This window comes from Aquila chrysaetos, chromosome 15 (assembly GCF_900496995.4).
Source record: "Aquila chrysaetos chrysaetos chromosome 15, bAquChr1.4, whole genome shotgun sequence".
Taxonomy (NCBI): domain Eukaryota; kingdom Metazoa; phylum Chordata; class Aves; order Accipitriformes; family Accipitridae; genus Aquila; species Aquila chrysaetos.
The window spans coordinates 15707878-15732486 of NC_044018.1; the positions used below are offsets into that span (position 1 = coordinate 15707878).

The window sequence follows — 24609 nt, forward strand, 5'->3', positions numbered from 1 at the left end:
TAAATGTTAGGACTTCTCTCTGGTTTGACTATTTCTATTTGACTTAGAATTGTTTCTCCCCTGGAGCAGCCTTTTTCTGCTGGTGTATGGATCAGCATATCCTGATACCTGATGGATTGGTCTTGGTATCTTGACCTAAAAAAAAAAAAAAAAACAAAAACAACACCAAAAGAAAATCCATCTGTGGCAATAAGTGTTCTGCCTTTCTCCATACTGCATCCAAATTCTGTACTCCAAAGTTAGATGTGATTTTGACTGCTTCAGTTTTATTCATCCTTTCAACTGGAAATCTGGGCTCATGGAATTATGGTAGAGTACAGCACTTATATTTCAAGAAATATGTAGTGCAGCTGATTAGAATATGCTGCTGACATCAAATCTGAAGTTAGGCAGGAGATAACGTGATAGGCAGGCTATTATTTATTGGGTTAGAAATATGCTAAAGAGTGATTTTAAACAGTTGCTGATATTTTTAGTGTGGGGAAATTTTGTAATCATTTGTTTTGAATCAGTGATTAGAAAAATCAAGTCCTTTTATTACTTCTAGTCAATCATGCATTTAGGTGAGGAGGATGCTAGATGGTATCTTGATTTTCCTTTCAAGCCTTGTTGTTTGCAATTCCAGTTACTGTAAAACAGATTGTTATAATTTTTATTATTTGCTTTAATAAGTATCCTTTTTTAGTTACTAGATTGTTTTCTTGCATCTTATTTATCCAAGACTGCTAAATAGATTAGTAAAAATGTATAATATAATGCAACTGTTTGCATTATATGAAAGAATATATAAGAAATATATTTATCCAAAAATAAGCTTACAGTGGAATTAAGAGATAAATGATGGTGTAACATGCAATGGCTAGTTGCTGAAACTAACTTCACAGACTGAACTGTTTGAGGGTACAAAAAGATAATTTTCATGATGGAGAAGCAGGACTCTTATTTAATATGAAACAAGGATGGCCTTGTGGTCAAAACATGATTTTAAGAATAGACTGTACATCTGTCTCCTACCTCAACCACAGACAAGCTCCCTGACCTTTTATCTGTGTTCCTGGTGTTACCTCTGATTCCTGCAGCTGTAGCCTTTGAAAGCCCTGATTAGGAAAAGAGAAATGAACAAGAAGCTGTGTCTTGCATTTGGCTTTTTATGAAACAGCAGGTAATTCCCCTTTTTCAGGGTGTCAGAGAAAAAATTCCAGGCACAGGTTTTTTTTCTGTGCATTTGTAAATAGTCTTTTTGCAGTTCTAGTACTTGTACTATTCTGCTTGATCGCTTGGGAAATCTTCATCTGAACTGATGCATAAATGACTTGCTGTGGGAGAGTAACAGTGAAAATTACCAGACTGCTTTTGCTCTCTTGTTAAGGAGCTAAGCTTGCTAATAAAGGCCTTGGAGGATTCCAATTAATAAGAAATTATCTCTAGTGTTACGTTAATGGGTTTGCAATTCTGGGCTTTGGTGCACATTAATTTTTTGAAAGCAATACGAATTCTAAAATCAAAGGTAGCTAAAGAGCCGGAAAATGTACAGTGACTTCAGATGAAAGCAGATTATGCTGAACTACTGAATTTTCCATGGCTACAGTGATAACCAGCAACACATGCAAGACCAGTTTTATTTTATTAAGGCTTAGGGAGAAAATAGCAACAACTGATTTGGAGGAGAAAATGTGCATTTTTGTAATGGTTAGATGTTAATACATTGGTTTTTTTGAAGTGAATAATATTTTAGGGATTAAGTTGTATATTCACAGCTGCTGGCTTTCTCCTCTTTCTCAGTCTTCTCTCTTTGACTTAATTTACTGCTTTTGTGTGTTTCTTCAACTAATTTATGAAGAGTTTCCAGATAGGCTTGGAAGGAATTTTAGAGATCACTAGTAAAGTCCTCTTCACAAAGGTAGGATCCACAGCTGGATCTACTGTAATAAATATTTCTCTAACTTGTGGTTCTCTTGTGAAGGTGATTTCTCAGCTTCACTGGGTCAGTGTATTACATCAATTCTTCACTACTGCTATTTAGAATTTTTTTCGTAATCTGTAACCTAAATCTTCACTCCTAATTCAGATAATTTTTTTATGCTGTTTCTGGGGATGTGAGGAAATGTCCATCAACATCGCTCATAACAGCTTTTCATGTTCTGAAAGAAGTTGTCCTGTCTCCTCTTAGGCTAACCTTTTTTAAGACTAAAGTCTCTGGTCTTCACAGTCTTTCCTAGCACAAATTGCTTATCACTTCCCTGCTCTTGTTAACTTCCCTTCAGTTCTTCTCCAGCTTGTCTTTTGCAGTCCTATACATAGGGATTCATGAAGTTGGACACAACATTCTGGTTTAGGCTAAAACAATATCAGCAAATGATTTCTGATCTTTATTTACAAAAGAACATTAGTTCTCTGTGAGGTCTTACACAATGCACCTCCTGTTTATGCATCCTAGATTGGATTTCTAGTCTGCTATAACCCTGTGTCTTTTTCTGTTATCTTCCTGTTTACTCATTATTGCCATTTTCATGTTCGGTGCATTTAATTTCTTTCAAAAGCATATGTTGGTGGGGTTTTTTCCCTCTTTCTGTGCTTATCATTTGAGTTGCATCTGATTGTATTTTTTTCAGATTTTTTTCCTTCATTTTGAGATAATTTTAAATGCAATAAAAAGCATGTGCTCAGAACTCTGGACTTCGTATCATTTGCTGATTTGTATTTGTTCTTAATAGATAACTTTCTTATTCCATTGCTTTTTTTATTCTGTTGCATTTGTGGTAATGAAAATATTCTGTAGAACTGGAACGGGACAAACCCAGGGGAGTTTCTTTTTGACACACTTTTCCAAGTCCTGATAATTACCAAACTCCTGATAATTACCTTTTGGACATTTTCTCCATGATTTCCTATACAGTATTGTTTTACTTTGCTAATGACAAGGGTTAGTCTTGTGTTTTATTCCTATGTTAAGATGCTTTGCTTTATAGATTACATCGTATATTCTGCCAGAAATCAGTTATGTGACACTATTTTATTTTTTGAGAAGAATACAAAAAAACTTAAACCCTGGATCTTACATGTTAATCTTACAGGTGTTTACAAATCAATTAATCTCTTGTTCTAACTCCCTCTCCCCAAGTTTGGAAAGCTTTCCTCGTTTTAATGATAGTGCTTTGATTTGCCCTTTTCAGTCCTGACGACCTCTCCTGTTCTCCTGAGTTATCACAGAAAATTGATTAAGACATCTCTAAATATTTTAGAGCGAATTACAGTTGATCTTGCTGTCCTCAGCACATTTCTTCATGTATAGTGATTTTCTTTAGGGTTTTTTTTTCATTCTTATCCCTTGTAAATATGTCCGGATATGTAACATTTAAAAAAAAAAAAGTTGAAGAAAGCATGAAAAACTGAAGCCTTCTGTGCACTCTTTGCCTTTCCTAACTCTTAATGGACTTTTGTTTTAATCATTCTTATATAATCTTCCATTATTTCCTCTTGTCCCTTGTAAACTACAACTCATTATACACCTTTGCCTTTCTGATCTTTATTTTCATGCTTTTGCTGTTCCATAGTGTTGTTCCTTAAAGTTCTTGTTGCATCTTGAACAATTTTGTGATCATTCTTTTGTTAGTATTTAAGGATGAAGCTATTTTTAGTCTGCTATCATCCTATCTTTACAATGGAACAGTTTGACACTGTGCCTTTCAAATAGCAAGGTAAATTGTATAAAACCATTAAAATATGTGTGTAGGATGTAGCACATGAAATGATGGTCCTTGAGGAGTATTGCTTGTACAATGAAGAAAAATTTGCATTTATTCAGTAGTAGGCAACATTAAAATCATCTCAGTAATTTAAATAATTTCAGCATTTGTTTACCTTCATAGACAGAAATCAGATTGTAAGTAAAACCTGTTGTTAAGTATTTACATACTTATTTGTGGACAGAAGCTGCTTTTAGGTTTCTAAAGTGTACATACTCAATACTGTTAAAACTTTACATCTGTTAATTAATTAAGAACTATTAAAGAACTTCTAGAATAGCAAGGCCTCCCAACAGTAAATGTTGGCTGCATTATCATGCCCTGAATTATTCCTTCACATACAAATTGTGCTTAAGTAAGAGAAAAATTAATTGCAACATACCCTAATGATCACTGAGTAGGATAAGCTTGGGAAAATGGTATATTTGCCTTGCATGTGACCTTGAAGTTGTTTTTCGTATTGTATGCCTTTACTGAGCTGTTCATCTCGTATCCAAAGGTAGCTTCTATGATATGGAAAGAAGTAATCACTCAGGAAAGACCAGAATTATTTAAGGGTCCATTTGGCATATGGAAGAATATAGTGGGGGTTTATTCCTATTGGAGAGTTATTAGATGGTCAGTTCCTGTGTGCATACATTTAGGAAGTTCTGCCTTAAAAAGCATGTGGGTCAAGTTAGAAAAATATAATCTGAAGTTACAGACTTTTCTATCCTTACTTTCCACTGCAGCATACTTTATTAAATTTTATTTGAGGATTTGGAAAGGGAAAGGAGTAGTGGTTTTGTTTTCTTATATGTCATGGTTTAGTGAAGTTTTCATAGAAACACATAGGTTTGGGTTGAAGGGACCTTGAAGGATCATCTAGTCCAACCCCTCTGCCATGGGCAGGGACATCTTTCACTAGATCAGGCTCCTTACATTCTCCAGTAATTGCAGGATTATGAATTGTTTCCTGAAGCAACTGTACCTCTTCTGTTCAGTCATCTTACTTTTTGGTTTGAGTTTTACTTTTTTCTCATCATGAAAGTGAAGAATAAATCGAAGTAGCCAAATCTGTTGTGACACCCTGTGGAGTTCACATGTACATATCAATGTTAGACAGGTTCAGATAACTATTTTAATTTCAGAAATTCTTGTCAGCACAACATGGTTTAATTTGGTGAGGGTTTCAGTGGGATTGCCTGGAATTAACATTGAGCTCATTATTTAGAAGCTACCATTATTTTTCCCTATTACTGCCCCTTTTGTCTGAGAAGAACATAAACATTTAGTTCCTGTATTTCCTGAACTTTTCTTGCCTGTTTTTTCTTCGGTTCATTCAGGTCTGTAACAGTGCGGGCTGCTTGCTGGGAAAGCCAGGCTCCGTGTTGTCCCTACAGGTGGTGGCTGCTGCCCCAGTGGCCAGGAACTCTTTTCCTGGTGTAGGAGGGTATTGCAAAAATATCAAGTTTGGACTTTTTCTCTTGGAAAACAATCTGTGGAGAACATTTTAGCATGTTTGTCATGAGCAAAAGGCTTTTGATGGGGGCAGAGGTGTCTTTGCCAACAGTGCGTTTGTTTGGAAGCTGCTATTTTTGGCCTGTTAGCTTCTGAGCCTTTTGTAATAGCAGAAAGAGGAAGCGAACAGTGAAATCACTTTAATAACATATTTCCTGGTTGAAGTGACTTATCTGTGAGGCCTAGACAGAGGAGATGTCATTTCCTGGATTACTTCTCTTCAGTTCGAACGGTCTGTTTTACTGTGTAATCTTTTGACCCAGCTTCTTAATTGTAGTGTAATTTTTGTGTTAAGTAATGTAAACTAGGTGTTTTAATGAAAATGTAAAGCTTTAAGGAAACACCTTTTGACAAAACACTAATGTGTAAGACAAGTCTTTCATAAACTACATGTTGATATGAACTTGAAATCCCTTGCCTTAAAACTATGTTCAAGAGCTTAAAATCTTGTCTTTAAAAGAGTATGATAATAAGGTTTGTTCTCAAGGATAAAAAAAATTGACACTCTTTCTATTCTTTGTGATGCTGATACTACTCACCTCTCTTAGATGCCAGCTGTAGCTGACCATCCTCAAGAGTTAGGACACTTCCAAATAGTTAAGAATAGGCAGTTGTGCTCTTCTCAGATTTCTGTTTGTTAATAGCCACTTGTGAAAATTGTTACCAGAAGTCCATGAAGAGGAGGCAGAAAGAGCTAATAAAAAAATTAGCTGCAAATATGGTTCTCAGTTTTTAATAGCCCACAAAAAGGCTGTGGAATTAGAATGACATAGGGGAAAATCAGTGACATCTGAAATGATAATATATAACCAATATATAAATCGGAAGTTACAGTTGTTTTGGACCTTGTAATCCAACTTTACTAAAATGTCTGCTGGGGGTGGTAACTTTATTCTTTTCCCTGACTTTGTGCATAAGATATAAGTAGAGCACACTATAAATGTTTTACTTGGTTAACCTATAAAATATCTTTGCATGAAAAGCATTAAAATATCAGGTGACCTTGCCTGCCCCCATCCCCCCAAATATGAAGAACAAAAATATGCCGTATTGATTTGTGTTAGCACAGAGTGCTTTTACGTTTCCCCTAAAATGTTTACCCAGTTGTTAGTGATCATTAAAAAGTTTCAATAGCAATGAAAGAAGAATGGAAAAGGAGTGACAAATAAGGTATTAGACTGTGAAGAGAGAAATAGAGTAAGAAGGTGCTCAGAGCTCTAGAGAACTAGTTTTTATTTTTGAATCTGTGCAGTAGAAATGAGAACTGTAATTTATCAGGAAGAATATGTTCAGGACCTATTGTGAAACTCTAATTCCATTAAGAGATTCTAAAGAGTAATTCTTACTTTGACTGTAAATCGATACTGTAAACTATAGTCATGTATTAATGCAGTTATATTGCACATATATTAATGAAAGTGTAGCTTCAAGTCGTATTTGATGTTGGAGTTAGGTGTTGTGTGTAGACTACCAGCTAATTGGAATTGAGACTTCATTGTGCTAGGTAAAATTATAAAAGATGGCCCAGCTGTTCTCCATCAGGGCATTCAGTATGTTCCTTTTCTACATGTTGCAAGGTGAGGATCTGTATTTCTGCTGACACACTGTGCTACAGAATGTCATATCCTTTTTTGAAGGCAGTGTTTGCTAAATAAAGAGTTTGGTATTACAGATTCTGTTACGTTATTTTGCAGGAAGTCACCTCAAGTCAGTACTTTCCGTTGGATTTGTCCAGGTTATTGGTCAGTTCCTGTGCAATTCACGCCGTGACTAATCTATAAGTATTTAACAACTTTGTTACAGTAAAACCAAACCAAAGTATCTTTTGTGAAAATGTCATTGAATTTAAGAATAGGTACTAAGTCTTCCGTCCCTCTGAAAGATGAGTACAATGTCCTAGGTCATCCCTCCTTTATCCTTAGTGGGTCTTGCAGGAACAGTTATGGTCAAGGCTGAAATAATGCCTATAAATGTTGTTCATAAAGTAACTAAGATTGATAGCATGTCTTCTTTACTGACTTCTCTTTTTGCTTATTAACACTGTTTTATGTTTCTTTTTGTAAGGAAGTTCTAAAATGTGATGTGTAAGACCTTCACACCATTCATGTTACATAGATTCAAGAGTAAAATTCCACCTTTTCTCTGTGCCGCAGTGGAAATATTGTAAATGTTACATCACAGAATGGTTGAGGTTGGCAAGGACCTCTTGATATCATCTAGTCCAACGCCCCTGCTGAGTGCAGGGTCAGCTAGAGTAGGTTGCCCAGGACCACATCCAGTCAGGTTTTGAATATCTCCACTGATGGAGACTCCACAACCTCTCCAGGCAACCTGTTCAAGTGCTTGACCACTCTCACAGGAAAAAATGTTGTGTTCAGATAGAATTTTTTGTGTTCTACCTTGTGCCCATTGTCTCTTGTCCTGTCAGTGAGCACTACCCTTTCTTCATTCCCTCCCATCAGGTACTTATACACATTGATGAGATCCCCTGCCCTGAGTCTTCTCTTCTCCAGGCTGAAGAATCCCAGCTCTCTGAGCCTTTCCTCTTATGAGAAATGCTCTAGTGCCTTAATCTTCGTGGCCCTTTGCTGGACTCGCTCCAGTAAGTCCCTGCCTTTCTTGGTTTGGGGAGCCCAGGAGTGGACACTGCACTCCAGGTGTGGCCTCACCAGGGCTGAGTAGAGAGGAAGGGTCACCTCCGTTTGCCTTCTGGCAACACTCCTCCTAACGCAGCCCAGGATGTTGTTGGCCTTTTTTTCCTACGAGGTTGCATTGCTGGGTCATGGTCAGCTTGTTGTCCATCCACCAGGACTCTCAGGTCTTTCTTTGCAAAGCTGCTTTCTAGCTTGTCAGGCCCTAGCCTGTACCTGGAGTTATTCCTCCCCAGATGCAGGACTTCACATTTCCCCATGTTGAACTTTGTGATATTCCTCTCTGTCCAGTTCTCCAGCCTGTCGAGGTGCCTTTGAATGGCAGCACAATCCTCTGGTGTGTCAGCCACCCCCCAAGTTTTGTATTGTCTGCAGGGTGCAGCAGGCATAATGAAAGTAATGAAGATGTTAAGCAGTACCGGCCCCAGCGTTGAGTGCTGGGGTGCACTACTAGTGACTGGCCTCCAGCTGGACTTTGTGCCACTGACCACAATCTTCTGGGCCTAGTCTTTCAGACAGTTTTTAATCCACTTCATTTGTCTAACTTGTACCTTGTCAGCTTGTCTATGACACTTCCCAAGACACTTGCATTTGTTAGGAAGTAAAAAAAAAAAAAAAAAAAAAAAAAAATTGCAATCAAATCTCTTAATTTTGAAAATGTGCTTAATCATTAATGTTTTTTTGCGGTGAAAAGTGGCATCTCCACAGGCGAGGTAGTCTTATTTGTGCATGTGCGTATTTAGGACAGTCTGGAATTCAAAATGTATTTAATAATCTTGGGCCTTGCCTTTAACTCTATCCAGGTAGATATATTATTAGAACGAGTATAATAATTTTAGTGATATTTGCAACAAATGATCCATTCCCAGATATATTAAGAAAAAAAACCATAAAATCAGCAGGTTGTTAGCTGTAGCCTTAGTTATTAAGAAGACTGAAAAGCTGTCTAGTTCTATTGGCTGCCTATTCATAAATGTGATGTGGTCTCTGACTTAAATCTCTGTGATGCCATGTCAAGGCTTGAAAACCTGAAGAAACAGTCTCAGGATTTTGTTCTTAGAGCAATGAACAAAGCTGCCAGTTCAGGCAGAACACTGGAGATGCTGAGTATGAATGGAGTCTCTGGCTCTTCTTAGTATCTGAAACTATTTTTTTTTTTTTTTTTTTTTAATTTGTCCCTGTGTAACTGGAAAAGGCTTTGTGTTTCTAAGAGTAATTTGTTAAGTTTTTCTAGGTTGCTGAAAGGTGGAATTGAGTTAAGTCTTATAACAGGCATTTTAAAATACTATTTTTAGTTTAGATTTTGGTGATCTCATACCTTGCTATTTTAAGAGGTCTCAGTTGTTTTCTGTGGAGGCATCAATAATTGGTAGCAGAATGGCATGTAGAGTTCTGGCTTGTCTTCTGTTGAGTCACTTAGAAAAAGTAATTGAGTCTTGTGAGCTTGAATTATGCAGTGAATTGTCTTCTTAAGTTTAGGTCATGTCTTGCTTCCAAGAAGAAAAATGTGCAGTTGGTTTTTGAATATCCAGAATGAGAAGGTAGAGGGACTGTGATCAAAGCAATAATATGGATAATACAAGCATAAAGTTTTTGAACAGGCAGGAAAAGTGTAACAGAAATAAGAAAAACAGATTGACTGAACTGAGTATCTTAAATCGGTGTTTAATGAGTAAGATTACTTACTGGTTAAGTTTAAAACTACTACTCCAGTTTAAGTCCCAGTTCCACTAATCAGTGGTAATGTATCTGTAATGTTTATAGACCAACTTGGAGCCAGTCAGTGTGTGTTAGCTCCTGTGCTGGTTTATAAACATACTTGAGAGCTTGTTTGATTTGCCTACTAGGAATGTAATGCATGCTTGGAATATTACATAATCAGTCTCAGTGTAGTGGTTTTAAGAAAGTTATTAATTAAGATTTTAGAACTCAGTTAACTTATTTTTATTTTTTTTCAGGATGGCTTGAATTCTTTGGTCCTTGATCTGGATTATCCAGCGCTGAGGAAGAACAAGAACATCGATAATTTCTTAAATAGATGTAAGTTGCAAGTGGCCCTTAAACAATGATGTTGTGATCTCAGTCATAGGAAGCTGAGTGGTCAGAAATGCATTGCTGATTTTCGTTTTACTAATTTTTATAACTCTGAGCTTCTGTATTCAGCAGGCTTTGGAAGACCATTTATTACAGAGAAGTATCATTTTGGGGAGTCATTGTATTGCTGAAAATATGTTGGAAAATACCAGCTGTAGATTGTAATTTTTCCAGCAGTTGGAAGAATCCTTTTATGTTATTTTTTTATCTTAAGTATGTGCAGCGACATAATTTGCAAAGCATATCCCAGTTATTATTCTTTAGAAATTAATTACTCAAAATGTCAACATTGTGTATACACTCTTATTTAATTTATAGAGAAGCCTTCTGTTGATTTTTAAAACTAAATTATTGTACCTTAAAATCTGTTGGTGCATTTTTGAACCTTTGTATAAATGTTTGTGATTCTCCCCAAATTAATTGTAGACAGGATCTTGGAGTTTGAGTGTATGAAAATGGAAGACAGTTACATCAGAGTAGCTGTATTCTGTCTTTTTAAAGTGTTTTCTATCCATGTATATAAACAAGTTGTTTTTTTCTTGTAAAAATAGTAGATTATTAGCTTTAAAATGTGAGTTGCAGTGAGTAAGCCTTCTTAGAACAACTGTGCTTTGTAGTGAGCTACAAATGTTGAGGTTACTGCAGGTGCAGTCTTATCAGCAACTGTTCTTGATTTTTTACTGGTAAGAGCTATGTGTGTCTGCCCTCCATAGCTCTGGGACTCCTTTGCATATCCACTCGTGATCCTCAGTTAAATGGTGGCTGGTGTAGTCATTTGTGGTGAGTTCTTATGTTTGGAATTCAGTGCTTCTCCATGAGGTTTAGCAGAGCCCTATAGCTGGACATACAGGTTTACAGTTGCCAGTAAAGTCTCATTTGGAGAAGTCACTGAAAACAGAATAAATAAGAAACAGCAGATTACGAAGGAGAGGCTACCTTGGGATTTTTCTCAGTTTGAGTTCAAAGGAATTCAAGCAGATACTTATGAAATAAAGGGTCAGGAACAGCATTTTAAGTAATTTTGTTACCTGAACTGTGCATTGTACGTGTGATGTGAGGGAAAAGCCCTATCTACAGCAAATACGAAAATGACGTAAATGACAGTATCAGTAACTTTTTATGAGCTGTTCAGATTCACCTTTACATTACAATACTGTTTTTTCAGTAGGACAAAATTAGAAACCTTTTTCTAATCAGAAGATGAAAATCTTCTGGCTATTAAAAATAGCAACTATGGGAAAACAATTTAACATTGGGAACAGGTTTTTTGTTTTGTTTTGTTTTTTCTGCAGCCTCTGAACGTTCTTCTTGTCTGTCTGCCTTTTTCTGGAGGCTGTTGCTCCTTCTCCTATTCTAGGTTCTCTCCTGTTGTTGTAGTAAATATTATTAAGCATCTGATGTGGCCTGTAGGCTACCAGCAATGGCAGAAACCCAAAAATATACTCCTCTTCATAATTTTATTGCTGTCTTTTTTTTAAAATCAGCTGACAGTTTACAGTTGAAATAGCCAGATGCTAGTTAAAGAAAATTCTGAGATGTGTTTACAAAAAAATTCACAGTAGTTAATTAAGAGTTTTCAGGGGTGCACGTCATCCTTACCCGTTGAACTTTAAAAAAAGCATGTAAGAGCTGACTGTTTTGGCTCACACGTTGTGAGGCCATGCATCTCTTAAGAGTCGTCCATGTAACTTCTCTCCTATTTCTGTACTGCCTGAGAGAGAATGAAAAATAATACTGCATATCTTCTGTGATTTACACTTTTTTTAAAAAAAAATTCTGAAATGAGAATTTTGTAAACATTTGAAGCTGGTAATATTTTGGCATTGGAACTGAAAGAATCAGTCCTGCCACAGCGATTTATTTCAAAGTTCTTTCTGGCACAGGTGTTTGTGTGGTTTGTTATGAACCAGATTGGGGAACTGAGCAGAATTAATGCAAAGAGTGGGGTGGTTGGTTGGTTTGTTTCTTTTTGTTAAAACTAGTGAGGCAAAAGAAAAGCAAAGACCAATTTCTGATTTTCATTTTGCTTCACTGATATTTGTGCCAACACAAAGGAAGCTGCTTGGGTGCAGGAAAAAACAGGACAACTGGGTTGTTACTGGACTTGCCACTTTATGCGATTTAAAGTTGCTGAACCCATAGCTCATGTCTTTTCGGAAACTGTTCTGAGGGTAGCAAGTGTCAGTGGAAAGGAAGAGTGTACACGTGCTTGCTGAAGCTGAAGCCTCTCGCTACCTTGGACTTGGAAGAAGAGTTGGGAATTGTATTAATAATTTATGGCACAGTAAGTTGTTGCTTTCTTAGGTTAGGGAACAGTGAGTTCTTGTCTCTTCTGATTCTTCTCAGCATCTGAAGAGCTGTAGCAAATGCCTAGATGAGAATTGCTGTCAAAAGGTTCTGACAGACTCTGATGAATGGTCTGTGCTGGGGGCCTGGAGCCTGCATCCCTCCTCAAGGCGTCCAGCAGCAGCCGCAGAGGGGTGGCAGGGCCATCTTGTGAGTTAGCACTCTGTAGTGCAAAGTGAAGCAGCTGGGGGGGAGTCGTTGCTTACAGTTGTTTTAATCCATATTACACAAATCTTCAAAAATTGTGAAGAACACTGCAATAATCATCACACTTTCAGTCAATTTAATCGCTTAATTCTTCCACAATAACACTTTGAGAAGGAAAATTTTTCTTCTACCATATTCCCAGGGGTTTGAATACACCCTACTTCAGACTTACTGCAAGTCATTACTAATCAGGTTAATGTTTTATTAATAGCTTATTTTAATTTAAAAATGAAATGGTTTGCATCTCAGCTGAGACATTAATTGATATTCAGCTCAACTTATAGTTTCAAGCTGAAACTCAAATGTTTTAACTCATTTCACAAAGCTTCGATTTATTAACTGCCCATACTAAAGGAGTTTGGTATATCCTATTTCTGTAACTACTTTACAGAAACAGCCTCTTCACATGTTTAATATGCAAGAAACTTTTATCATTGCCTGCTTTCCCTTACTATTCTGATTTCTTAACCTCTTGCTCTAAGGCATTGAACCAAAGTAGAACATGTGTTTATTGTAAGAGGCACGTAAGTACCTCATATAATACAACCGTTCCTTTTCAGTCTTCCGTATTGCTTTAATCAACTGTTAGGATTCTGGTTAAATTGCTGCTTTCTTGGAGTATTCATGGGACAGGAAAGCATAATGTAATATTTAATTCCCAAAACAAAGAGAGGAATTTCATAGTCCTCTGAGAGCAAAAACTAGCTCGCTTACTTTAGAAAAGAAGCTTGAGCTTTCCAGCATGGTCTTGGTGTAACAAATCTTTCCTGGTCTTTTCTTTTCCTCTCCTGTCATCTAGGCTATGACAACAGGTTGAGTAAATTCTTCCAAGACACTTTTTCTGCCATCTGAGATTTACCAAGTGTTCGTCTTAGTGGCTTGTGCCTTTTTTGGTGGTCTCCCATGCGGGTACTAAATAGCCTGCTAGCTGCTTTAACTTCTGGGAGAAGAAAGTTAATTAAGCAACAGGTTTAAGCAACAGTTAAAAATATTTAATCATTTATAATCTTATCATCAGGAATAGAAGGGCATGAAGAATGGATTTTGAGGAAGTCCAAACAGCAGCACAGGGAGTGGTGCCATCAATGGGCCTGGTACAATCCAGAAGCCTTGACTCCCTAAATGGATCAGTGACTTCCTCCTACGCATTATCCAGCATCACTCAAAAATTGGAAACCTCTATTGTTAAAATTATTTGCTGATGTTTTGGAGGTTGGCAAACTTCTAGAGAGCAATGGCAATGGACGTATTTACAGTAGAAGGAACAGCTTTTAGTACAGGTGTGTCACCCGTGCAGCGGCTTTGCTAAGTGCCTGAATAAACTTCCTGGAAAGTTGCTTTTGCCATTTTTCTGTCCAAGCAGACACTGCTTACTTGGAAGAGTTATCTGTTAAGATTAACTTCTTGCAGAAGTAACAGTTCTGTTTCCTTTCCTCACATTTTGTTACATTGCTTGAAGTTGCTAAATCATGTGCCAGTCATGCAGTTACCAACAGAAATGCATTACCTGGTATGGTGTTAACGCCTATCGTGACTGTAATTCTCTGTGCTCCATATTTCCTGTCATTGACAGAGATGAAACGTGAGATGCCAAGAAGAATCTTAGAAATTTAGTGCATTGTAGAACTTACATTAAATTAAGGACCTAATTGCTCCCTCTGGTTATCTCTTGGCTTCTTTAAGGCCACTCCTTGTCAGGTCTTTGCAGTCGCCTCGGCAGGTTGGGCTCCAGTGCCATTCTTAATGATATCGTTCTGGTAAGAGTAGGAATGGAAAAGGTATCATATAAGCAACTTTTCCCAAGCAGAGTATGAATTAGAGCCACAGTGTTTAAGACTGAATTGTCTTAGATGTATAAACAAGTTATGTGTCAGTGTTACTAACCTCTTTACTATTTGAGTACTTGCTAGATACAAAGCAATTCAGTTCTGCCATCAGGCTTACTTTCATTAAGTCGGGGATGTGTCTTCTGCAAGTCAGAGGACTGCTGCTTTCTGTTTTCCTATCTTCCACTCCTTTTGTCTATGCAAGATGAAATAGTTCTTGTGTCACCCCTTCTTTTCTCTGGAGGGGGAAATGCTAGCTTGCCTGAAGTTATGCCTTCTAGTTTCTGCTGCTTCTGCAAGGTCTCTAGCAGCTTCTTGTTCCTCACACACCGTAGACCAGATAATATGTATGCACCCCTAATTACTTCAGTCTTTCTGTTGTGCTTTTTGTTTGGTTTTGGGCGGGTGTGGGATTGCAGCACTTCCTCGCTGTACTTAGTTTAAGTTCTGGCTAGACTTTTGCCTAGAGCAGCAACTTTTGACTTAATGTACTCCATAGCAACACTCATTGACTGACTGTGTCTGGTCTGTGGGGACAAAATTGCACTCCCTTGCATTTTTATTCCACATATGTACACACCCCAGAACTGCCTGATACACGTTCTTAACTTTTAAGAAAATAACCTGGATATGAACTTTTTTTTTTTTTTTCCCCCTTAAAGAGCAGAAAAGCTTGGTTTTCTCCTCCTCCCCACCCCCCTTTACTCTTCTAGTCAGGTATTTATTCCATTTTCACAAGCACTTGTAACCTTCAGCCACATTCTTGCTGCCAGCTGTCAGTGACTGATCCAAACACTCTGCCCTTTCAGAAAGTGAAGCTTCATTGGTTTAAAGGTTATAGTGCTATTTTCAAGTAGTAAATCAAAAGCTGTCTTTAAAGTCTTGCTATCCAGCATTCCTGGTCCTTCCTGTGTTAAAGAAGAAACCTGAGTCACGGGTGATGACATTCTCACATTTTAGGACTTTTACTCAAATGTCACAATATTTCTGTAAGATTCCATTGTATTCTGGGGCTGGGGAGTCCATCTAATGTCTTCTTTAAACATAACATTTTTCTTCTGCTGGGCTTCATACTGTTGCAAATTCATGAGGCTGCAAGATGCAATCTGTGGTACCTGTATGCACAGATACCACAAATGTACAAACTCATCTGTATGAAACCTTCTGAAAATTCAGTCCTCTACTAAAACAACGGTGTTGGAAAGGCCTCCTGCACCTTGAATTATATCATGTTATGTGATACATGAACTACATCATATGATCCAGCATGTTGCAATTATGACATTGCTTCAGGGTTTCTCTGAGCTTGCCTTCTTGCAGCACATTTTTTGTTTCAGGTTAGTTCCATGCTTTTATTATCTGTTCCATATCTGTTAAATTTGTGACAAAATAGACAATCCATCTGTATAACTGATACCGTCACAACATCTGCATCCCTAGATGACGATGATTACTTTTAATGAAGATTATTAAATCTTAGTTAAAGGAGTTAGGAGGGGCGACCTCATCGCGCTCTCCAGCTTCCTGAGGAGGGGACAAGGAGAGGGGGGTGCTGAGCTCTTCTCCCTGGTATCCAGTGATAGGACACGTGGGAATGGTTCAAAGCTGCCTCAGGGGAGGCTTTGACTGGACATCAGGAAGCATTTCTTTACCGAGAGGGTGGTCAAACACTGGAACAGGCTTCATAGAGAGGTGGTCAATGCCCTAAGCCTTGTCAGTGTTTAAGAGGCATTTGGGCAATGCCCTTAATAACATGCTTTAACATTTGGCCAGCCCTGAAGTCAGGCAGTTGGACTAGATGATCATTGTAGGTCCCTTCCAACTGAAACAGTCTATTCTGTTCATCTTTTAGTAGAGCAAGTAGGATTTCTCCACCCTCAGCATTTCACAGGGATGATAGAACTGGTAGCTCTTCAGTTGGTATCTCATTTGCTTACTTCATATACTGGGTTTTTCATTGCTTAACTGCAGTGTGTAATGCTTAGAGAGTTTCACTGGAGCTGCATTAACATTGTTTATAATTTCTGTGTTATATTTTGAACACAGAAGTATTCCTGTGAGTTTCTGACCAATAATGGAGCTATGTAAAACTACACCCTACTCTTTCAACATGTTTAAATCCCTGCCGTATCATCTCACACATCTGAAGACATTTGAAACATCTCAGAAACATTTGAAAATAAATTCATGTGATTCCCGTCCCTCATGAGGTGTAACATTGAGTTCAAACATGTAATTGCACATTCTCTCTGACTTGAAATTTGCTGATACTCCTTTTCAACTGCTGCTTCCTGTGAATTTGCATTTGTCCTCCTTGTCTTGTGCCAGAGTTCTGATCTGCAATTAAGTAAGCTTCCAAGTACAGTCTTCCCTTCGCAGATTGCAAAATTAGTTCACATCGTGAATGAAATAATAAACTTGGTGTGGGTGAAGCACTGTTGCTGTCCTATGCTTCCTGTCTAAGCTTTCATGATTCACTTTAGAAAACAGGCTCAGAATTCTCTCAACTACTTTTCCTGTTCACACTCTGGATTACTTCAGAGTCTTACTGGTACACTGAACATAGCAGATTTGTCTGCTTTCGAGGTTTTAGTTGCCTCTGTCCTTACAACTTCACTAGCAGACTCTTTTCCCTCATTATTAACTTTCTTTTTCTTTATATCTCTCCCCTTCCCCTTCACACCTAATCTTTCCCTCAGAAGAAGAAATTTTTAGTTGCATTTTTGTGTTCCACAGGTTAGGAAGGACCTCTGGAGGGCAACTGGTCCAATTCTTTGCTCAAAGCTGAACCAGTTTTGATGTTAGATCTGGTTGTTCACGTCCTTGTGCAGCTGCATTTTGAAAATTTCCAAGTACGGAGGTTTTGCAGCTCCACCAGACAGTCTGCTCCATTCCCAAGTTCTGGGGGTTCTTTTCCTACTAAGTAGGATTTCTGATGTTGCAACTTGTCTGTTGCCTCTTGTCCTTTCGCTTTGCACCTCTTAGAAGTAAAACCTCCTTTCAACTTTTGTTGAGGCCAACCATTTAGACTTTCCTAAGCTGAACAATTCCAGTTCTCTCAGCTTCTCTATGAGCATCATATGGTCCCAGCCTCTAAGCATCTTGGTGGCCTTCCATTAAGGTAGGGATTATTTTGATATTTTTCTTGCACCGAGGAGTCCAAAGCTAGACATAGCATTCCAGACGTGGTCTCACAAGTGACAAACAGAGGGGAAAAAATCGCTTCCCTCAACCTACTGGCTATGTGTTTACCAACACAGCTTTGTATGCAGTCCGTGCAAAGGCTTGCTGCTCGTTCCGCTTTGTTCGTCTTGTTGTCCACCAGGGCTCTGAGGTTGTCTTTCTCAAGGTGCCTTCCAGCTGGTGAGTGCCATCCTGTACTATTGTGTGGTGTCATTACATCCCAGCTACAGGACTCTGCATTTGCCTGTGTTGAACTTTGTGAGGTTCCTCTCAGCTCATTTACCTATCCTGTCTGGGTCCCTCCTGAGAGCAGTCGTGCCCTCCAGTGTATCAGCTGTGAACTTTGAACCACTGACCATGACTCCAGCAAGTTTTCCACCACCTTGTAATTTCTCTGCACAATCCCTGTCAGCCTGGTTTGGCTACAAAGATACTTTGAGATGCAGTGTTGAAAGTCATGCTACAGTCAAGGACAAGGCTCTCCCCTTGTCCACCAAGACAGACATCTCGTCATGGAAGGCAGTCAGGTTAATCAAACGCAGTTTGTCTTTTTTAGATCCATTCTGGCTGTTCCCATCCTTTCTTGTCCATCAAGTGCTTGGAAGTGGATGCCAGGATTTGCTCCACGATCATTGTGGGCAGTGAGGTTAGGCTGTAGCTTTCTGGATCTTCCTTGTTGCCCTTCTAAAACATGGACATGACATTTGCCGTTTACCAGTCATCAGGAGCCTCCCCAAGATGCCATGACCTTTCAAAGGTGATAGAGAACAGCCTGGTAACAGTGTTGACTGGCTCCTTCAGCACACTCGCATGCATCCTGTGTCATCTCATGGCCCGGTGTATGTCAAGTTTGCTTTATTGGTCCTTAGCTCTGACTTCCTCTACTGCGATGCTTCACTGCCCCACACTCTGCTATTAGCTTCAGGGAGCTGGGAGGCCTGTGAGCAGAGCTTCCAGTGAAGTCTGAGGCAAAAAAGTCATCGAGTACCTTGATCTTCTCCATGTCCTTTGGCACTAGATCCCCTACCCCCTGAGAGCAGCAGGCCCAAATTTGCCTGATTCTTTCTTTTATTGCCAGTGTATTCATAAAGGCTCTTGTTTCCCTTCATAACCCTGGCTAGTTTCAATTCCAGCTGGGCTTGGCTTTCCCAATTCCATCCTTGCACGCTTGGGAGATTCCTGCTGGGTACCCCATCCCTGCTTCCATGTTCCAAACCTTCACTTTTTGTGCTTGAGTTGAGGCAGAGGTTGCCTATTCAGCCAAATTGGCGCTCTGCCATGCCTGCTCGATTTCTAGCTAACTAGAACAGACTGTTCTTGTGCTATGAACATGTCATCTTTGAAGACCAACCCACTCTTCTACCCTCCACAGCAGCTTCCCACAGGATCCTGCCTGTGAGTTCTCTGAACAAGCCATAGTCTGTTCTCCTCAAGTCCAAGGTCTGCTATTTTCCTTTCTCAATTCTCTCAGGGTATTAAATTCCAGCATCTCACGGCTGCTTCAGCCAAGGCTGCCACAGACTTTGTCATCCCTGGCCGGTTCTTTTGTGTTTGTGAGTAATAGATTAGACTGCCTCCCTGATTGGGCTTGTTGCTCACTTGGGTCAAAAGAAATGTTCTTGATGGTCAGGCATCTCCTGGATTGCTTGTAGCCTGCCAGGTTGCTCTTCGTGAATATGTAGGAATGGTTGAACTATTTATTAGATGTTTGTTATCATTAACTCCCCATTGACAATGTAATCTTTAATGTCATACTGAATTAACTGTACCTCTGATCCTTTTTTTTCCTGTATTCAGATCTGAGATCCCCTTTAATGCCTTTCTTGGGATCAAATTGCACAGTTTTTGACCCTGAACAGGAATCTCGCAATATATACCTCTACTCCTCTCTGAATATAAGCATCCACAGCTTTTGATACAATTTCATGCTCTTCCCTGGTAGAGGTCTTGCTGCCGCCAACCTGTTTTGCTTTGTTTTGTTCTTCCTCTAAGCATGTGTGGGGGCGGTGTCAAATCTCGTCATGCTTAAGAAAGATTACCTCCAGTATTATGGATTCCATTCATTGCTCCCATTATCTTTTGTCTTTGTAATAAGAATAGATTTTTAAAATGCATTTAGCCAGGAATGCATTCACTAGCATGCTACGTTTACAAAATTAAAGAGTCTAGGACCTTGCATGTTTTTAGAATTTGTCAGTTTCACTGGTTTCCCTTACAGATCCCCACAATTGCCAACAAGAAAAATACTGAGAGACAGAGCTTATCTGCAGAATGTTGCACCAGAGGATACTTGAACAGAGCATTGTAGACCTAATTTTAAAAAGTGTAGAACTACATGTGCAGTGAACACTAAAAAGCACTTTGAGATGGCCAACAGTTACATAGACATAGGTAAACTTGAATTAGTATTTCATATGGAATGAATGAGCGGATCTGAAGTCATATCCTTGCATAATCTGCAGTTGTACACAAAGGTTACTGAGTTATATTCCTTGACATTTGACTGCTGTTGAACCCTCCAGGTCTGTAGGAGCGAGTTGCATCTGCAGTGCTTTTGTGTGTAGCAGATACTTCACACTCCTGCGTGATCAGTGGAGTGTCAGTGGATCCTGGCAGCACAGCAGGTGGCAATGAATAATTGTCTGAAAATTCAAGATAGGCATCTCTGGTTCTTTTCATTACCAGTCTTACTGTAAGCTTGTGAGTGATTATTAGAGGTGTGAAACGGCAGTCGGCAAAATCCAAAAGACATTTTAGTTGTTATGGCTAAAGGTAGATGGTTAATAATGTCCAAACAGTAATGAAAGGGGATGGTAACAGTGACTGCAGATTTCAAGAATTACCAAGAAGGCTCTGAACATGTAAATAAAAATAGCTTATATTGACTCTAAATGAAAAATATTAGAGAAAATTCTTGTGTTCTGTTAATACATGCATTATCACAACTTTTCTTTGATTTGTTTTAGATGAGAAGATTGTGGAAAAAATACGAGCTTTACAGATGAAAGCTGAAGACTATGATGTTGTTAAGGTGATTGGAAGAGGGGCTTTTGGAGAAGTGCAGCTGGTAAGAATGTAATGATTTAATGATTAGACAGATTTATGGCTCCAGCCAAAACCTTTCCCAGTCTTGCATGCTTTATATCTAAAAATGCATTCTTAAAAAGAATAAGTGTTATTTTCATTGTATCGTGAGGTCATTTCTGTGCATAGTAAACAGTACATCAGAGTTTAAAACATGATGGATTGGAAGGAAAGGACTTGGGAAACAGTTTGCTATCCTTTGATCAAAATGGAAAAGGCAGTTCATGGCAATTCTAAATTTTTTTAGCTGTAAGCATCACTGTATAATAATACCTGAAACCTTCCTATGAAAGAGCAAGCTAATAGTGCAACAAAAAAAAAATTTGTTTTGCTCTTGTAATTGTTATGTTTTCATTGTATTTAACTGATATGACTAACGCAAGATTTTTTTTTTAAGACTCTTTTCTTAACATTGTCCACTCAACATTGTATCCAATATAACATCTAATGTAGGAATGAGATTACTTTTTAAATTTATGTTGCAGAGAAATTCTATTTAAAAAAAAATCAAAATACAAAAAAGTAGCTTAGTATATCATGCATAGTCTGCTTTTCATTTAATTTTGATTTTTCCTGGACTTCCAAGTCATATTGTGTGATAAATAGCACAAAAATGTGAGCATATGTGTAAGATGGATTGATATGTCAGTTTTGAAATAAGTTATGGATGGAAGCGCTAGATAGAATCTGAGAATACAAACACCACGGACAAGTTATCGTGAGCTAACATAACCGTGCACCAGCTGATCCATGATAATTTTCTGTGTAAGCATTTTTAGAGGAAGAGAGATATGAAGCAAGTCAATGGAAGGGGGAGCAACTAATTTGCAGCAATTAGAGCTTGTTATCTTGTTACCACAAGGTAACAAAAATTACCCTTTTGCTTGTGTCTTTTGACATGGAACTGACATTTCACTGTTCTGTACTAATTTTGCACTAGGAAGCTGGGAAAGTCATACTGTCTTGTAATGTAAAGCAATTCTGGAAAATACAAAGATGTTTTGGAGCTTTGTTGAGGAATGTGGCAAGATCTTAGCACAGAAGTGCTTGTAGGAAGTTCACAGCATATAATGGCAATAAATTTATTATCCATTTATAAAATTACTTGTTTTTTCCATATTAGTATTGGGGGAAAAAAAACCCTGACGAGCCTAACACTTTTTGTATGACTCATGGGTAATTTGCAAATTTAGATGTAATTCATGTGGCAGTTAACATTTAATCAACAATTTTTATTAATTTATGTTGTTTTTTAAGGCAACTTCACCCAAGTGTGGCAAGATGAGAATGTAGCTCCCTCTTGCCTGTTTCTGTCTGGGTCACTTGCGCTTTGTTATTATCCAGAAGAATTTATGAAGTATGGAGAGGAGTATTGTCAAAGATACCCATTTTCAAACAAGACTTCAAAGAATTAATACATATCTTTATATGCTTTTATATCCTTGCTGGCAAGAGATTAAAAACAAAGCTAAAACCTTGAGCAGAACCTTTCTTATTTGAGAAGGAGCTGCTGCAGGGAACTTTATAGGAAAGCAGTCTACTCTTTGTCTTTTCAGTGACAGTCACGTCAAATGGTTTGTTTTAAAGTCTTCTGTTAGGCATTTTTATCATTAGATATATATACACACTTACAGTAGCTAATAGAGATGCTCCTTTTTCATGCGTTTGCATAGGGAGCCAGTGAAAAATCAAGTTATAAGGAGCAGACTTCCTTGTCTATTTGTTGGGGGGGAGGAGGGGGGAGATGAAAAAGAGAAGATCCCAATAACAGAAGTCATGTGTGTTTTTTGGATGTCACACTGACATATTTGCTGGAAGCATCCAAGATAATTGTATTTCTAATGTGCTTCAAAAATCAAAATACATTGTTCTCATATGTATATTTCTAAGAACTTAAGGTGTTTGCTAAATAATTTTCATTTTCTTTTTAACATTTCATTTCAAATATAAGTTTTTAATTTGTTCTGGCTTGGAATGGAAACTTTTTTCCTTAATTCACTGTGTCATGCACAGTTTAAATTCTAAAGCAGAGATGATTTTTCACAGTGTATGTACTGCAATTAGGTAGTTTGAAGGGTCTGAAGACAAACTTTTCTTCTCACTTGCCTCGCAATTATAATGTAATAGTAAAATGCATAGTAACTTGTTCTTATAATGGTGGTTTGGGGTTTTTTTTTTATTGTTTAAATAAGCCCTTCAAGCCCCAAAATAAAAAAAGCTAAGAATGATTAGTATTGGAAGGGAACTTACGTGTGTTCATACAGAGCTCTTCTGTACTTCATGCCAATTTAAAAGAACACTCTTTTTCTGGAATGTAAAAATGTAAGTAGGAATCATAATGTTATGCAGTCTTACAGCTAACAAACAGTGGGTTAATAAATACAACTGTAGATCTGAACTAATATTAGCTGGTGATGAGGGCATACATACCTAGATTTTTTGCCTCACAAGGTATGATACAAGTTTAAACTATTGAGCTAAGCTGTATCTATTTCAACTCCATTCAGATGTTACCACCACAGTTGCAGATGATGGATTTGCAGTAATCAAAATATTTTGCAACACATTCTGTGATCAAAATAGAAATTTGCTTCAGTAGGGGCTAAACGCAGAAAGAACCATAAATAAAACATGATTAAGTACATGGGTTAAATGCATGAATGTCATGTTGTCAGTGTGTGCCACTGTGCGTAAATATTTGTAGCACAAATATTTGTTAAATATGTGTAATAGTTAAATATAACAAGCCAAAAAATTAATATGTTAATATACAGCATAAAATTGTCAGCTATGCCCTCCTTCATGTAAATTTGTTTTGCCCAAGCTTTCTGCTCCAGTATAGCATTTTCTTGTGAAAGAAGTGGTGTGGAGAGATCAGCTTTCCAGATTCTAGCAAGAAAGGAAAACACACTCTCTACTGTTGTATCTTACAGCCAGATTTTTTAAAAAGCCTCACTTTTCCCCCTTCCTGCGCCTGCCCCCCCCAATTAAAAAATTCAGTCCAGTAAAGAGAGATCAGATGACTCCGGTCTGACCATCTGACTTTGGTGGAAAAACAATTTCCTTATAACTCCAGAAGTATTAAACTCTACTCTTGAGCTCTGGCCTCTGGCTTTCCTGGGTCTGTAGTGATGGGGAAAGCTAAGAAAATAATTGCCAGCTGCCAGATCGCTGCTTCTCTTACACAGTGTCATGAATAAAAGTGACTGGTGTCTAGGGCAGACAGAAAAATTGAGTTATGGTGCTTAATATGTTACTTGTGGTTTATTCAGAAACAGTAATTTATGAAAGCACTTCCTGAGTACCTCTTGTTTGTTTTCACTTGAGGAAAAATCCTCTTGATTTGAAATCGAAACATATCCTCAGTTCCTTCTCCCAGGTCTAATCACAAAGAACTGTAATGTTGCAGTGACACAGCAGACTGACTTGATCATGTACTGGAATAGAAAACTAAAGCAAGGCTAAGTCTTTCTTGTATTTGGATAGTAAAGGATGGTCTGGGTGACAGTCTTTACTATGTGATTTCTCAGTGTTGCAAACCAGCGGTTGTCATGGCCTATGTAAACAGGTGCTGGTTTAGTTTTTTCCATTAAGTGCTTTGTTTATTAGGTTTAGTTCCTCAGCCACTGCTGATATACGCCTTCTGTAGTAATGCAAATAAAGCAGTCGTGGTCTATTACCTGAAAATTTGTCAGGACATGAACTTTGGTACCCTATCTGTAGTAATTTCTTACTGTTCTATTAAGTATTTTAGCGTTTTTGTAATTATTTCAAACCTTAGAGTTAATTTCACAACTCCACTCTAGGATCTTCATTTTCTTTTATCATAAAAGAGATGGACGTAACATAAAAGAGATGTACCATTATCAATACTACATACTCAATCTGATAACTTCGAATGAATATATTATTTTCTTTGCCTATAGATTTTCTTCTGAGGTGAATGCTGTAGAAATTATGGATGCATTTTGG

General features: G+C 38.0%; 1 protein-coding gene across 4 annotated transcripts in view; it reads left to right on the plus strand.

The window, feature by feature from the left end:
- ROCK2 (Rho associated coiled-coil containing protein kinase 2) overlaps window positions 1-24609 on the plus strand; it is a 110726-nt gene that overhangs the window by 33580 nt on the left and 52537 nt on the right. For all 4 annotated transcript variants that reach the window (XM_030037574.2, XM_030037575.2, XM_030037576.2 and 1 more), the window contains exons 2-3: window positions 9856-9937; window positions 20520-20620. In XM_030037574.2, the coding sequence (XP_029893434.1) occupies window positions 9856-9937; window positions 20520-20620 (183 nt within the window). The remainder of the gene's footprint in view (window positions 1-9855; window positions 9938-20519; window positions 20621-24609) is intronic.